Here is a 16520-nt window from a genome sequence, read left to right on the forward strand (position 1 = left end):
CATGGCCACTTAATGATTTCTTCTTGTGCACCTTCCATAATCAGACTGAAACTCCTTTGTTGCCTCATATACCTGTTGCAACATTCCTCTTGCAGAATTTTATGCATGCATATTGATGGGCTGATTCCCTTGATATCTGATATTGTCCATCCTAGTGCTCTTCTATACTTCTTTAGCACTTTAAGTAGCATATCCTCTTGCTTCTCTGTTAGCACTGCTAAAACGATAATAGGGAGTGTCTTGGCTTCACCTAAATAGGCATACCGAAGATGTTCTGGAAGAGGTTTCCACTCTAACACAGGTGACTCTTTAATTTATGGTTTAGGGGGATTTAGTTTCACATTCAGAGAATCTAAAAGGCTCAAATCGACTCTCTCTAAATGCCTTAGCTGGTCTTGCCTCTAACCAAGCCATATATCTATTTGCTTTATCATCCACTTGTTTAATTTCTGTTGCCAATGAAAGCTCTAATGGGTCTTTAATACACTCTTTCTCAAACTCTTCTGAAACCAGCTCTTTAATGACATCCACAACAAAGCACTCTTCTATTGCATCTGGAGATCTCATTGCTTTCAAAATATTGAATATGACTTGTTCTCCATTAACCCTCATTGTCAGTTCTCCTTTTTCTACATCAATCAACATTCTCCTAGTTGCTAAGAATGGCCTTCCTAGAATTATGGGCACATCTTTATCCGCTTCAAAGTCCAAAACAATGAAATAAGCAGGAAAGATAAACTTATCTACTTTTACCAAAACATTTTCAATTTTTCCTTCTGGATAAGCAAGAGATCTATCAGCTAATTGTAAGGTTACTGTTGTTGGCCATGCTTCTTCAACTCCAAACTTCTCAAAAATTGACATTGGCATATGGTTGATGCTTGCTCCAAGATCATAAAGGGCTCTCCTAATATAATTATCTCCAATAGCACAAGGAATTGTGAAACTTCTTGGATCTTTTAATTTTGAAGGGAGCTTGTTCAGCAAAAAGGCACTACTCTCTTGTGTCATTGCCAATGTTTTAAATTCTCCAAATCTCTTTTTCTTTGAAATGATGTTTTTCATGAATTTCACATAATTTGACATTTGTTCAAGTGCTTCTATCAATGGCATATTGATATGTAGCTGCTTCAAAACATCCAAGAATTTCTTAAATTGATGATTCTGTTGCTGTTTATGAAATCTTTGAGGAAAAGGTGGTGGTTTAATACTCTATTTTTTTGGAGAACTTTTCTACAGTGATGTTGTAGCATTTTGTTCAGCACTCTGTTTGCAGAATCAGTGTGTTCCTTTTAAACAACAACCATACCTTTTTTCTCCCTTTCTTCTTGGATTAAAATAGGCTCCTTCTGTTGGCTGGACTTTGAATGAGGTTGCTCTAAATTTTTTCCACTCCTTAATGCAATAGCTTTACAAAGCTCCTTGCCTTCACGCCTAGGATTTTTCTATGTCCCTTGGCAATGATCCTTGAGGTTGATTGCTTAAAGCCCTAGCTAGCTATCCTACTTGATTCTCCAGATTCCTCAATGAAGATGCTTGACTTTGAATAATTGCATCATTTTTAACCATATACTCGAGCACTTGAAAAGTGATAAGGTTGAGTTGGGATGGAAGATGGACCAACATTTTGTCTGTGAGCATTCTAAGAAAAATTAGGGTGCTGCCTCTAACGAGGATTACATGTGTTAGAATATGGATTATTGGCTTTATTGAAATTACCAACATAGTAGGTAGATTCTGGGTTGGATGGACAACTATCAAAGAAATGCTCCCCACCACAAAATGTACAAGTGACTACTGTATTTTACTGTGATTGTATAGCTGCGGCAAAGTTCACTGATTTTAACACACTAAGTAAGGAGGACACTTGCACAGTTAAGGCTGTCATTGCATCCTACTCATAAATCCCTACTACTCTCTTATTTACAGCTACTCTCTCAGCTGGCCATTGGTAGTTGTTGTTGGTCATTCTCTCCAAAATCTCATAAGCTTCATTGTAAGACTTAGCCAATATAGCTCCATTTCCTGAAGCATCCACTATGGACTAAGTTTGTCCATTTAAACCATTGTAGGAAGTCTCCATTTGAATCCAATGAGGAATTCCATGGTGAGGACATTTACACAATAGCTCCTTAAATCTTTCCCACGCCTCATGCAAATATTCACCATCCAATTGTTGAAAACCAGTAATATCACTCCTAAGCTTGGCATTCTTTGTTGAAGGGAAGTACTTCATCACGAGCTTCTCTACTAAATCATTCCATGTGGCTACGGATTGTGGAGGTAAAGAGTTCAACCATGCTCTTGCCCTATCCCACAATGAGTAAGGGAATAGTTTCAGTCTCAAGGCTTCTTTAGTTGCTCCAAGTATCTTGAAAGAATCACTTACCTCCATAAAAAGTCTAAGATGAAGGTGAAGATCTTTTGTTGGCATCCCACTAAACTGTCCCACAATTTTGAGCATTTGGAACATCACATGCTTAAGTTCAAACTGTGGCGCTTGGATTTCTGGCCTTACTATGCTAGGATTCAGCTCATGCAACATCGGTACAACATACTCTCAAATTGCCCTATCTTTGTCATCAACCTAAGCTGCCATATTATTCTCATTATTAATAACCCCATTTCTCTCTGTTTCAGCTATTATTTGAACTACTGCTAAACCTCGTTGCTCCCTTCTTCTAGTTTGAAATGTCCTTTCGATTTTGAGTCGAAGGATACCAACTCTTGATCATGCAGTGTATTCATACAAGGGTTAAAGCACCTGGGAATAAAAGAAAACTAATATCAAAGTAAAGAAAATGCTGCAAATAAAACTAAAATTTACTTCTACAGCGATTCTTAATGATAAAATGCCCTGGCAACGGTGCCAAAAACTTGTTTGCGTGTGTCTAAAAATGCTATGTAAGTGCACATGTCGCAATCAAGTAGTAAATAGTAAGTAGAGTATTGATCCCACGGAGAATTTTATCTTTAAATCTCAATATAAAAGGAAGACTAATTTAGACAAGATTAACAAAATTACTTTATGATTAATGAACTAAAAAAACGAAGGACAGGTGAATTAAACAAGAGATCCTAAATTGGAGAGCACGCAATAGAAAAAACTATAATGAGTGGTATGAATGTTGGGAATCAATTTCCCCTCTCCTAAATTTGGGCTTTGAATGCTACGGAAAAGCTGCACTACAAGGCATATCAAAGGACCTGAAACAAAATTGCACATGGGTATCTTCCAATCCACATGTGCATTAACATACTAATTCAAAACCATCATATTCCTATGGAGAATTGAACTGAGGATGCGAATTTCGCTTGAGTTCCAATAGTGGTTACGTGAGGCAGGTGAGTATCCATACCCTACCCACTAATTAGTTATACCCACATAAGGATCAAGCTAACTCACGTTATTCAACATTGATCTAGCTCCAATTAACTTTCCAATTAACTAAAACCACAGTATTCACTAAAAAACATGCATGCTGAATACATTGATAATAAACTGTGCTACAACAGAGCTGCAACAAACTGAATAATCACAATTTAAATAACAGGTTCGCGTACTCTTATCATCCCAACAAAATAAGAAATTAGCTCATATTAAAGTTCAAATACAGAGAAATAAGTGCAACCATTAAAAGAGTTCAGCTAGAATGTAAATAAGTATAAATATAAAACCAAATAGAAAACCAGGAGAATGCTTCCACAATGCTCCAGCTCCCTATCTCCAGCAGCTCTTCCTCTTGCACGAGCTTTCTCTCCTCTGTATCTGGTTCTCTTCCTTTTTGTGGCTCTTCCACCTATTTATTTCCCACAAAATTTCCCAAAGTGATGGGGTAAAAATGGATTATAGGATTAAAACCTTCTCTTCTAAGATCAACGGCTAAGATCCTTCATTTAGTGACAAGAGGAATATCTAATCAGTTAGCCCTTTTTAGTGATATCACTAGAAAATGCCACGTGTGTCCAATCTGGGAAAATCATGCTACGGCAATGCTGCAGCATCTCTATAGCAAACTGAGAAGACTTGTTCTTTGTTCCTCTTTTATGCCTAATGTCATTTCTTCATCCATTATAGTTCTTTTCCTACAATGCCAAGAAAAAGAGGACTGATCAATTCCATCCATTAATTCAAGGAAAATTTATGCATAAATGACATAAAAGACCTTTACAAGATTTAAGACTTTCAAATTCACTAAACTACAATTTATTGAGTATTAACACTAAAACAAAGAGAAATCACTTTTAAATCAAGCCACCTCAAATATAAAATCACTAGAATTAACTCTATTTCATAGAGTTATCAGTTGGGACAAGTTTTCTTGTTGTTGTTAGGCCGTGTATCTAGTGTGGCCTCAAATAGAGCTGATTGGAAGGCAATGATCCATGTAGCGGACCCCATTTAGTTGGGAAAAGGCTTATTGTTGAAGGAACCATGTAGCGGACTCTATTTAGTTGGGAAAAGGCTTTATTGTTGTTGTATTGAAAGATGCATGCAATAGGTTGAGCATCAAGCATTTCATCCAGGAAAATTGGTTAGGAACTTGTCAATTTGGACTTAGAGACTTATGAAATTTCAGTTAGACATTATTAATGCTCCTGTAATAGACTGTAACACTGTTGGTAGTCATGCCAGAGAAGCATCTAACCAATGCCAACTGTATGTAGTTGCCTTCTGTTGTGACTCAGGTTGCTGATGTCTGATGCTGTATCCGAATGACAAGGTTTTGAACTCTCTTGGATTTTGGTACTTTTTCCATTTAAGTACTACTGTTCTGAAGACAGCAAGTCCAGAATAAAGTTCAGAAAATCAGTCCATCAGTCTTGGAAATGCACCAGGACAAAACAGGTTCAGTGACCAAAATGTTCTCTTTGATGTAACCTGGCAAATTCATTCCCAACAGCTTGACTACTTGAGACTAATGACTGATTGTGATAAAAAACAAGAACAAGAGACAGCTGAATTTTTTCCAAGAAAATATGTTTGGTCCTTTACTGCGGGGTCTCTAGGGGATACTGATTTTCCTCCGTGTTATAGCTTCTTTAGGTTGAAGCCTTAAAAACATACTAAATATAAGACTAGTCTAACCATCCAAAAAAATATAAGACTAGTTTGGTTAGAATGGGTCCTGGTGACCTGGGTTTGATTGGGGAGTATAAAGCTATATCTTTGCGTATCCAAGAAAATATTACATACTGGAAGGCAGAGTAATCGAGGCTTCTCTAATCAGATAATGTATGACCAGCTGCAATATCAATTGATTAATCTGTTACATATTTATAAAATTTAAACCAAAGCGCATAAAGAGTTTCAGATTTGATACAATCACAGAGAAGATACGAGAAGATGAGAAAACAAATATAGAATTAGAGAACGTCAAAGAATATAGTGATAAGAAAATATAGAGATAGTGAACATCGAAAAATAATAAATAAGAAACTGAAACTGATTAAGGTTTTTTCTGAGAGCCCAGTCATATATATTGAGAACAGTTTTCTGGCCTATGGCTATTATAGAATGATTTGTATTTGGAAACTTGCTTGTCAGTTTTGAAAGAAAAGCTGAAAATTTATGCCCTTGACCATTATTGGATAAGGCTAGTCTGTGCTCAGGGATTGGCAGAGGTGCTCCTTTTTGAGCGGCATTTTTGAGAGCTCAATGCCTAACCATTGGACATGTAGGGACTTGCATGAGTACGGAATGCAGGCTGCAGAGAACCTGATTTTGTTTTTTCATTATTTTACCTTTGATCAGAAATTAATCCCAGTCTTGCTGTGGGATCCAAGTAATCGTTTGCATTGTTAAAGATCTTGCTTTGGTTGACCTATGACCAGGTTATGAGCTTGATGGTACCCATTGATGGCACTTGTGTTGGGTGTGTCAATCTGGGAGTTGCATGATGACCGTGTAACCCACACCAAGGAGGTTGATCAATTTATTTATTTATTTTACCTTTGATCAGAAATTAATCTTGATCTTGCCATGGGATTCAAGTGATCTTTTGCACTATAAAAGACCTTGCCTGGGTTGATTTATGGCCAAGTTATGAGGTTGATGATAACCTCTGATCTTCAGTAATTTGAAATCTCACTATTCTTTCGCTTTGATGTTTCCAGATTTTACTATCCTTAATCAAACCCTTAGAATACCACCTTTGGCAATTGGGCCTCTTATGTATGATAACCCGTCAGATTCATCTTTCATCAGTGATAAGACCCTGATCTCAAAAAACGATGAATAAATTCACTCACCACGATAATAGCAACATTGAATCAAATAATCTCCAGACAAAACTCACTACTAGCAGTAGGTGAATCCTACTACTACCCAAGAGCAATAGCTATCACCTAATCTTCCCCAATAACTCCAAAAAACTATCCCCTCTACTATTCCTTCCCAGTTCCCCCTATTTATAGCAATTACATTCCTACAATATTAATTAACAGAATCATTCTAATTCGAATAGGACTCTTCAATTCTAATCCTAAAAAGTAATTCGAAGAGGACTCTTTGAACTAATCCTAATTGTAATATGACTCTTCAAATCTTCCAATCGTTTCCTTCCCTAGATTTTAGGGATTTGCTTTCCACGCTGTCGAGTGTAGACTTGTGATACAAGGGGCTTATCAATACTCCCCTCCAATAGTTTCACCTTGTCCTCAAGGTGAAAATCTAGAAAGTGGGACTGCATCTCGTCATAAGTCTCCCAAGTATTTTCGCAAGGAGGCAGTCCTTTCCATTGAATCAAAACTTCCAAAACCCCCTGGGCAAAGAAGCGAATGCTGAGCAATTGTTCTGGTGTGGGATGTAACTCGCCATTCTCTCGCAAACATGAGGGAAGAGGCTGGGGGACCATGTGTTGATCAACTGGTGGTTTCAACTGCGAAACATGGAACACAGGGTGGATGCGAGTCCCCTCGGTAAACTGTAACCGATAAGCCGTGGGGCCCACTTGCTCTATGATTTGGTATGGCCCGTAGAAACGATGGCTTAGCTTTTCGTTTGGGCGGTTGGCAAGTTTCTGAAAACGATAAGGCTGGAGCTTAAGAAAAACCTCATCCCCCACCCTGTAGTGCACCTCCCGGCGATTGGGATCAGCGGTGGCGCGCATCCGTTCTTAAGCCACCCGGAGATTAGATTTGAGATCATCCAATACTCGATTTCGCTCACGAAGGAACACATCAACATCATCAACCTTGGACCGGCCATCTTCCCAACGCAAAAGTGAAGGCGGTTCACGGCCATATACAAATCTGGAATGGAGACATTTTAGTGGCTGAATTGAATGTCTTGTTGTACCAATACTCCGCCCAAGGTAACCAATTAATCCAATCCTTTGGATGGCGAGCACAGAAACAGCATAAGTAAATTTCAAGGCTGCGATTCACCACTTCTGTTGGCCATCGGTTTGTGGATGATAGGTGCTGCTATACTTCAGGTGGGTGCCTGCTAGCTTGAATAACTCCATCCAGAAGTGACTAAGGAAGACACGATCGCGATCTGAGACAATGGATCGCGGAAATCCATGCAAGCGGATAACTTGCCTAGTGAATGATGTAGCCACTTCCTTAGCAGAGTAAGGGTGTGAAAGAGCAAGGAAATGGGCGTATTTGGTGAGACGATCCACTACCACCAGCACTGTGTCCCCGCCTTTAGTCTGGGTAAGCGGCCAATAAAATCCATACTAATATCCTCCCAAATGCGTTCCGGAATTGGCAGCGGTTGAAGGAGACCTGCGGGTTTCATAGCCAAGTATTTACTGCGTTGACAGGCATCACAACTAGCCACAAAGTCTCGAACAACAGCCTTCATTCCCACCCAATAGACCACAGTCGTCAATCGCTTGTAGGTCCGCAGAAATCCTGAATGCCCACCAACTGGGGTGGAGTGATATTCAGACAATAATTTGGGAATTAGGGGGGATCCTTCAGGGATGACTAACCTGTTTTTATAGAGTAATGTTCCTTATTGGAGATAATAGATAGGATAGTCTTGGGATCCCTTCAGCAAGGCCTGAATAATTTTCTGGTAACGCTTTGATGCGTGAACTGCCGCATCTAAACCCTCACTTTCCTGCCAAGTTGTTGTTGTTATAGAGAGAAGCTTCTTATCATCCTCTAACCGTCGCGAGAGAGCGTCGGCAGCTTTGTTTTTGCTGCCCGGTCGGTACAATATCTTAAAATCAAATCCCAAAAGCTTTAAGACCCACTTCTGTTGATCAGTAGACACAATGCGTTGTTCTAGCAAATATTTCAGACTCTTTTGATCAGTTCGTACTTTGAAATGTCTCCCCATCAAGTAGTGACGCCATTTCTGGATCACTAGCACAATTGCCATTAGTTCTTTCTCATAGACCGACTTGGTTTGTGCGTGAGGGGACAACACTTGGCTCCAGTAGGCAATGGGGTGGCCATCTTGCATCAAAACCGCACCCAACCCAAAACCTAAAGCATCAATCTCCACCAAAAACTCCTTTGTGAAATCTAGCATAACCAATACTGGAACGGTTGTCATTGCTGTCTTGAGGGCATTAAATGCCGTTGTTGCCTCTTTACTCCACTGAAATGCATCTTTCCTCAATAAGTTAGTAAGCGGAGCGACAATCTTTCCATAATTTTGGACGAATCTGCGGTAATACCCGGTTAAACCTAAAAACCCTCCCAAGGTTTTAAGATTGGCGGGTTGGGGCCACTCCACCATGCACTTGATCTTTCGTGGATCCACAACAACTCTGTCTTTAGATATGATGTGCCCTAAATACTCCAGTGTAGCAACCCCAAACATGCATTTTTTTCGGTTGACAACGAGGTGGTACTATGTGAGAAGTATAAAGGTGGTTCGCAAATGACCCACATGTTCCTCCATGGTCCTACTATACACCAAGATATCGTCAAAGAACACCAAAATAAATTTTCGCAAATGTTCTCGAAATACCTCATTCATGAGTGATTGAAATGTGGCCGGAGCATTCGAAAGCCCAAATGGCATCACCAGGAACTCGTAATGCCCATTATGGGTACAAAAAGCCGTCTTTTCCTCATCACCTTCTGCCATTCTGATCTAGTGGTATCCTGCTCTCAAGTCAAGTTTGGTGAACACTGTGGCTCCACCCAATTCATCCAACAGTTCGTCAATTGTGGGAATGGGGAACTTGTCAGGAACTGAGTTTATTCAGGGCACGATAATCCATGCAGAAACGCCATCCGCCATCCTTCTTTCGAACCAACAATACTGGACTGGAGTAAGGACTCACACTAGGCCGTACCAATCTTGCTATTAACATTTCCTGTACCAACCTTTCGACCTCATTTTTTTGAGAGTGTGGGTAACGATAGGGTCGAATATTAGGTGGGTTACTTTTCTTGGCTAGCTGTATCCAGTGGTCTTGCTTCCTTCTTGGTGGCAGTTCAGTTGGTTCAGCAAATAGTTGAGCAAAGTCGGTTAATAAATTTGATACTGCTGTACTCTGATGTACCTCTATATCGTCTCCATCGGGATGTTGAGGCTGCAGCCAGTAGCCATCACCGTCTGCTTGAATAGAATGTAGCACACTTTTCATTGTTGTTTCCAATCGCAGCAAGGTCGGATCCCCATTTAGTTTCACGGGTTGTCCTTGCCAGTCAAAGTTCATGGTTCTCAAATGCCAATTACTGTGTACCTCCCCGAGTGTCTACAACCATTCTACGCCCAAGATTATATCAATGCTACCCAAATTGAAAGGGTAAAAATTTTGTACAAAGACCTCACCGCCCAACTGAATCGGAATCTGTCGACAGATCCCTGTACCTTTGCTAATCATTCCATCGCCCAAAGCAACCTGAAATTTTGTTTTCTGGATTACCAATCCCAGCGGCTCCACCAACTCTTGAGCGACAAAATTGTGCGTTGCACCACAATCGATCAAAACGATGGCTTCACAGCCATTTATCTGTCCCGTTAGTTTCAGGGTATGTGGTGAATCAATTCCCAGCAAAGAAGTATGCGAGAGTTCCGTCTCGAGCACTGGCTCCATTTCGACCGTCGTATTGTCGTCATCGATCACTCCTTCCGCTGCGGCAATTTCTGGATTATCATCGTCGTGGAGTAACAGCAACCTTAGTTGCTTCAGAGGGCATCGGTGGCCTTTGGAGTATGGAGCGTCACACCTGAAACATACCCCTTTGTCCATTTTATCTTTGATTTCTTCCTGGGATAGCCATCGTGAGCGTCCTGAGTTCACCGTTGCCATTGTGGTTGCAGGTCGAGATTGTGAAGAGGAAGACGAGGGTTCACTTCTTTGGTTTGGGCGAACCGAGCTGTTAAAGCTTTGGTTCATTCCGGTTCCCTGAACCGTATTGGTTCCTCTAATATTGGTGTTGGGTTGGCTGAAGTTGATAAAACGTGAGGTTAAATTTTGGGCCGATTGAGTGGGTTGGGCCAAAAAAGATTTCTTATTTTTCCCCACTCTATTTTTGTCCTCCACGTCTTGGGTCAAGTCCATTATTTGGCCCAATTTGGTGAGGCCAAATAATCGTACCTCCGCCCTCACTTCTTCGTTTAAACCAGCGAAAAACACCCCTTTCAACCATTCTTCATCTACCGCTCCGGCTGCCGCTGCTAATTTCTCAAACCCTTCTCTATATGCTGCAAACGTCCCACTTTGCTTATGATTAATCAACGCTTCTTGGGGAGTCTTCAGTTGTGCTGAGTTAAATCGATGGATCACAATTCTTTCAAGTTTCTCCAAGATGACAATGGCTGCTATAATTCTCGGAAGTGTATCCATCCCAGTGCCGCACCTTCAAAACAAAGAGTTGCAGTTCTGAGTTTCTCTACATCACCCAGTTTGTACAGGTCAAAGTACCTCTCAGCCCGTGCGATCCACCCCATCGGATCTTCCCCCATGAAAATCGGCATCTCAAGATGTCTAGGAAGGAAGTCTCTCGATTTCTCTGGTTTGATCGTTTGCTCGCTGAAATCTGGAGTTCCTTCGTTTTCATTCACCTTAGGCGTTAAGGTATGCATCTCTGCTGATTTTCCTTTCAACAGCATGACCCTTAATTCCTCTCTGAAAGCGTCATTCGCCTTTTCTCTTTTTTCTATGTGTTGTGCCAAGAGTCCAACTTGACCTTGAATCTCTTTCACGATACTTTTCAATTCCTCTACCCTCTGCTCCATTCGGCTCTTTACCATTCCCCTGGAATCGATGGCTTTGATGCCAAATAGATAAGACCCCGATCTCAAAAAACGATGAATAAATTCACTCACCACGATAATAGCAACATTGAATCAAATAATCTCCAAACAAAACACACTACTAGCAGTAGGTGAATCCTACGACTACCCAAGAGCAATAGCTCTCACCTAATCTTCCCCAATAACTCCAAAAAAACTAGCCCCTCTACTATTCCTTCCCCCTATTTATAGCAATTACGTTCCTATAGTATTAATTAACAGAATCATCCCAATTTGAATAGGACTCTTCAATTCTAATCCTAATAAGTAATGCGAATAGGACTCTTTGAATCTAATCCTAATTGTAATATGACTCTTCAAATCTTCCAATCGTTTCCTTCCCTAGATTTTAGGGATTTGCTTTCCACGCTGTCGAGTGTAGACTCGTGATACAAGGGGCTTATCAACCAGTTTTTCTGTTCAAAAGTAATAACAGTTCTGCATATTTTGACTTGTTTCTACAGAATTTCCTATTGCTCTAATTAAGTTAAATTTGACTATTGGATCATTGTAGTCTTCTCAGAGTTTGTTAACCTATCATCAACCCCAGAATATGAACCTCATCCAGTAAAATCGGTTTCTTTTCTCTTTTTTTTTTTTTTTTTTTATATTTTATTATTTTTAAACCTTATAGTTGATTTCTTACTTGTGTTTACTTGGGATCTTGTTAATAGGCTCTGTAACAAGACTAGTTACTCCCACCTACCCCTGATTTTGTAGTGGAGTCTGTAAAGATGTTCTAACTAGGAAAGTAATGCTGAATTTGACTTCCACTGTGAAGCAAATGTATAACTTTGGTAGTGACAGGCAGGTGAAAACATATATCATGGCTTCACAAGGATCATTTCTTATTTTTCTTCTCTCTCGATAATGCGATCTGATTGCCTAGTTCCTGGATGGATTATCATGCAAAAAACAACATTTGTTAATTGGTTACCAAGACCCAGAACTATTAAATGGTAATGAGACCCAGATACCGCAAAAAAATGACGTGGATCACTATTGAAAATGATTTTTACATTTCTCTGAGGGGCATTGACCTATATGGGTTATGCTGTATCGGAAGGGATCATGAACCATAGTCAATCGCAAGTTCTGAGTCATTTCTTTTAGAATCGTCCCTGGTATATGATGGCAGCTCCCTGTGTTTGAGAAAACAATTGATGATTCTCGTGTTGCTTCATCTGCTTTATATTAACATAACGATCCTTGACTTTGGCTGTCATGATTTCTTCTTACAGGTCGCAAAGGAAAGTGCTGACGTCATCATTATGGATGATAATTTCAAAACAATTGTGAATGTTGCCCGATGGGGTAGGGCTGTTTACATAAACATTCAAAAGTTTGTTCAGTTCCAACTGACAGTAAATGTTGTTGCTCTTGTGATCAATTTTGTTTCTGCATGCATTACTGGTGAGTTTTTCCTGAGGCTACCCTTGGATTTATCAATTCAGACTTCTTTCAATTGAGGTTTTTGTTTGTCTTGTGTCATAAATATGCCCATCCTAATTTGTCATATGATTCTCAGGATCTGCTCCTCTAACTGCTGTCCAGTTACTATGGGTTAACATGATTATGGATACTCTTGGTGCATTGGCTTTGGCTACAGAACCTCCACATGATGGACTAATGAAAAGACCTCCAGTTGGAAGAGGTGTAAATTTTATTACCAGAGTCATGTGGAAGAATATCATCGGACAGAGTATATATCAACTGGCTGTACTTGCTGTTCTAGAATTTGATGGCAAAAAGCTTTTGAGACTTACGGGTTCAGATGCTACAGCTGTTCTCAATACTTTTATATTCAATACCTTTGTATTCTGCCAGGTATACACTATTGATTTTTGCTGATGGCTTAAAAGGTGGAATGTTTTCTGTGTTTTTTTTTTTGATGAATAACTAATTAAATTAACAAGGGGGAAAAAGGGGGGGGGGGAAGAAGCTTAGACTTCGGTGGAAGTCCGAAAGGAAGAGCTGAGGTCCTAGGAACTAACAATTAACCTATTCTTGGAAGAGTCAGTGACTGGGGGGTGGGGAGAGAAAGAAGTCTAGAGGCAACATCAAAATGGATGGCTTTCCAAATCCCTTCTATAGACGGAGATTTGGAGGTTCATCTCCTCAGATTGCGTTCCCACCAAAAGTGGTGGATGGTAATTCCAAAGACTAGCTTGCCAACTCAGTCATAGATAGAGGAGTTATTGAAGATTCTTAAGATCCAGGCCCACTCACTAGCAAAACCATGGGTACGCCTTGACCTAGGCCAAATGGAAGAAAGGGTTTTATCACAATGGGTGCAGGAGAAGGGACTAGAGAAAAAAAGGTTTTCAATGTCCTCAGTATTGTTCCAACAAAGGATGCAATTTGGATTGGCAGGAATGTGACGGGTAATGAGGAAGGATTGGGTGGGGAGTGCAAGGTTGAGGGCTCTCCAAAGGGTAAGGGTATGGCGAGGGATGTGGCCGTTAAACCAGACTAGGGGGGCCCAGGGGACAAGGGGGAGGGGGGTCAGAGAAGGTTCTAGGCGGAGGAGGTGGTAAAAGATTTGGAAGGGGAGGGAGAGGGAAGCCAAATGGTGGTATCTCTAAGGGAGGATGAAATGGGGGGGGGGGTGCATTCCACTCTTGTGTGAGATAGGGGGTGGGGTAAGGGGGACCAAGAGCCTTATGCATTTTGTCATATGGAATTATCCTAGAACGTTTTAATTTTAGAGCAAACCTTTGATCTTCTTTTTGTAACCTCTAGCTGATTGATTGTAGATTGGCGTCTATTACTTTTCACAATCAGAATTCCATTTTGCTCAGGTTCAGGAAATCGATGCTGCTTCATATTGGTAGTTGTATGTATCCTCTGTTACGTGTATCCTTTTGCAGACATAACTTGATGAATGAAACACCAAATATTCTTAAGGATGTGGTCTTCTTGGTGATTTTTCCTTCTTCTTCTTCTTCCTTTTCTTTTTTCTTTGTTTGGTCGGGAGTTGGGTTTGGAGAGCGCCGCCCCCCCCCGGACCAAAGACCTGGTCTTATTGAGTAATGAAATGCTTTTGAGTTGTGACAAGTCTACATTCATACTAATTTCCTGTCTTCAAGTAGAATTAAGTCAGGCATAGATTCTTGAGGTGATCGATAAATTTCTTTGAGCTAGTGTGACTTTTAAAATGCCAAATAAATTGATTTTAGGAATTAAGAGGCATTCTTTGACTTTTAAAATGCCAGATATATTGATTTTTGGAATTAAGAGGCATTCACTAAACCATCACTGTATCTCACACTTAAAGATGCACTGTCGTTGCAGCATAGAAAGTTCTGATTGGTTATTGGTCACAATATGATTACAATCATTGTAGTTTGTATGGTCTGTAGTCTAATAGACTTATATGGCTTGTTGTATATCAGTGCTATTCTTTATTGTCTTCGTTAGTAAGTGGAATATGTAAAATCTTTTTATTGACATCCTTCCGTTTGTTACATACTTACATTGGTCTTTCGGGTAAAATTGTACTTGGCGTTCATTTTGGACATAGGTCACTAGTGGCTGGAATAAGCTTTAATGTTGTTTTGGAATCTGAGTGAGTTGTGTCCATTAGGCACTGATTCTGGTAGAAGGTTGAAGTGTTTGATAACCAACTTGTGGTAAATTTCTGCAGTTTCATCCTAGTGTGATTTATCTGTATAGCATTATAATTTCGGTTGATTTCTCAAATTCACTAGCTCCCCCCCCCCCCCCATTCTGTACTCAAAACTGCATATTATCTCGATAGTTTACATGAGTCTCTTTCACCATTCAATTCTATTTGAATCCCGTTTGTTTGACACAAGATCTGTTCGTTCACCACTTTTCCCAGTTATGTTGAGGTTTCCCTTATTCATGTAGCTCCTCTAATCTGCACCACACAACTCCTATTGATTTTCTGGTGGAGTCTTCTGGGGGGAGGGGACTGATCATAGGGTACGTACCTAGTCATGGAGGAGTGTGCCTCAGGATCTTGGATAGACTGACCTGCACATATGGAATCCAAGAGAGGTGGGTCCCATTCTTGGATCCCTTGTATGCAGCACTGGTGCGTATGAGAATGGTTCTCGTCAAACTTACTCCTCTAACAGTGACAAATTGACGACATTACTTGTTCTTTTATGATGATCACCTACGGGTTGAGCAAATGGACGTTGCTTTTTCAAGGAATATCTATTGGGTTTAGATGAATAAAAACCTTAAAATTCCTGGAATTTGTTTAGAGATCACTGCTTCTGGTTCTTGGAACTAAAGCAGAAAACCAATGGTTCAAAATCTTTTCATATTCATCTTTATTATTTCTATGTTCAATTGGGTAGCAACTTATATTGAAAGGATGTTATTTCCTTTTGTTCTATCAGGTATTCAATGAAATTAACAGCCGTGATATGGAGAAGATAAATGTCTTCCGTGGAATGTTCGACAGCTGGGTGTTTGTAGCTGTGATGGTCGCAACAGTGGTCTTCCAAATAATAATAGTGGAGTTTTTGGGCACTTTTGCCAGCACTGTTCCTCTAAGTTGGCAATTATGGCTGCTCAGCATTCTAATTGGATTTGTAAGCATGATCGTGGCTGTTATCCTAAAGTGTATTCCTATTGAACCAGCCAAGCCTAGGTCACATGATGGTTATGAGGCACTCCCCAGTGGTCCAGATTTGGCATGAAAGGTAATGGTAGGTACCACGAATTATCATGTCATTAATCCATTGCTACACTCTGTTTTTATTTTAAAGAATCCCGTCTTTTTTGATTGCATCTTTATACATCCCCATCCCTTCCTTTATGTTGTTGTCTTTGATTTCAAGACTTCAATCACACTAATGGCATTCTTGTTTTTTGATTTTCGATGTCGGGTCTCTATGCAATGCAAATTTTCCTAATTGTATTTGTAGTTACATAGGTTGTAATTTTCCTCTCCACAGGAGAAAGAACTGAGTCCTTTTATTTGGATTCGAATACTGTAAACAAACATTGCTTACTGGAATGAAATTTTTGGTTGGACAATGCACTTTGTAGAATTTATACAGAATTCAAGTTGGAGATTCTCAATTACATGTTGTACCTATTGCAATGTGTCAAGTTGTCAATGGTGCCAATTTTTTATTGTATCGAATTTGCTTTATCTTTGAACTACATTCAGACACGCAGACTTACTGAAGTGTGTTAGAGAGAGAGGGAGATGGGATCTATCAGTTCTATAAACAAGATGAAAGCCAATGAAGGCTATCTGGAAACACCTTCGGATGGGCAGAATTGCATCTAGGATCTCATGTACTGGATTTTGGAATGTGTC

General features: G+C 40.0%; 1 protein-coding gene and 1 non-coding gene across 3 annotated transcripts in view; both read left to right on the plus strand.

Moving 5' to 3' along the window:
• LOC149007865 (putative calcium-transporting ATPase 11, plasma membrane-type) overlaps positions 1-16261 on the plus strand; it is a 35086-nt gene extending 18825 nt beyond the window's left edge. The window contains exons 6-8 of one of the 2 annotated variants that reach the window (XM_089164633.1): positions 12457-12628; positions 12744-13042; positions 15589-16260. In XM_089164633.1, the coding sequence (XP_089020759.1) occupies positions 12457-12628; positions 12744-13042; positions 15589-15891 (774 nt within the window). In that variant the 3' untranslated portion in view covers positions 15892-16260. Of the gene's footprint in view, positions 1-12456; positions 12629-12743; positions 13043-15588 lie in introns of both variants that reach the window. The other variant, XM_089164634.1, reaches the window with a different exon arrangement.
• On the plus strand, positions 2100-2206 carry LOC149007866 (small nucleolar RNA R71). The gene has a single exon (XR_016175438.1). It is a non-coding gene; the product is annotated as a small nucleolar RNA R71 (small nucleolar RNA).
• Positions 16262-16520: the final 259 nt, after the last annotated feature.

The sequence above is a fragment of the Hakea prostrata genome, chromosome 8, assembly GCF_041222555.1.
Source record: "Hakea prostrata isolate BN-2017 chromosome 8, UWA_Hpros_2, whole genome shotgun sequence".
Taxonomy (NCBI): Eukaryota; Viridiplantae; Streptophyta; class Magnoliopsida; order Proteales; family Proteaceae; genus Hakea; species Hakea prostrata.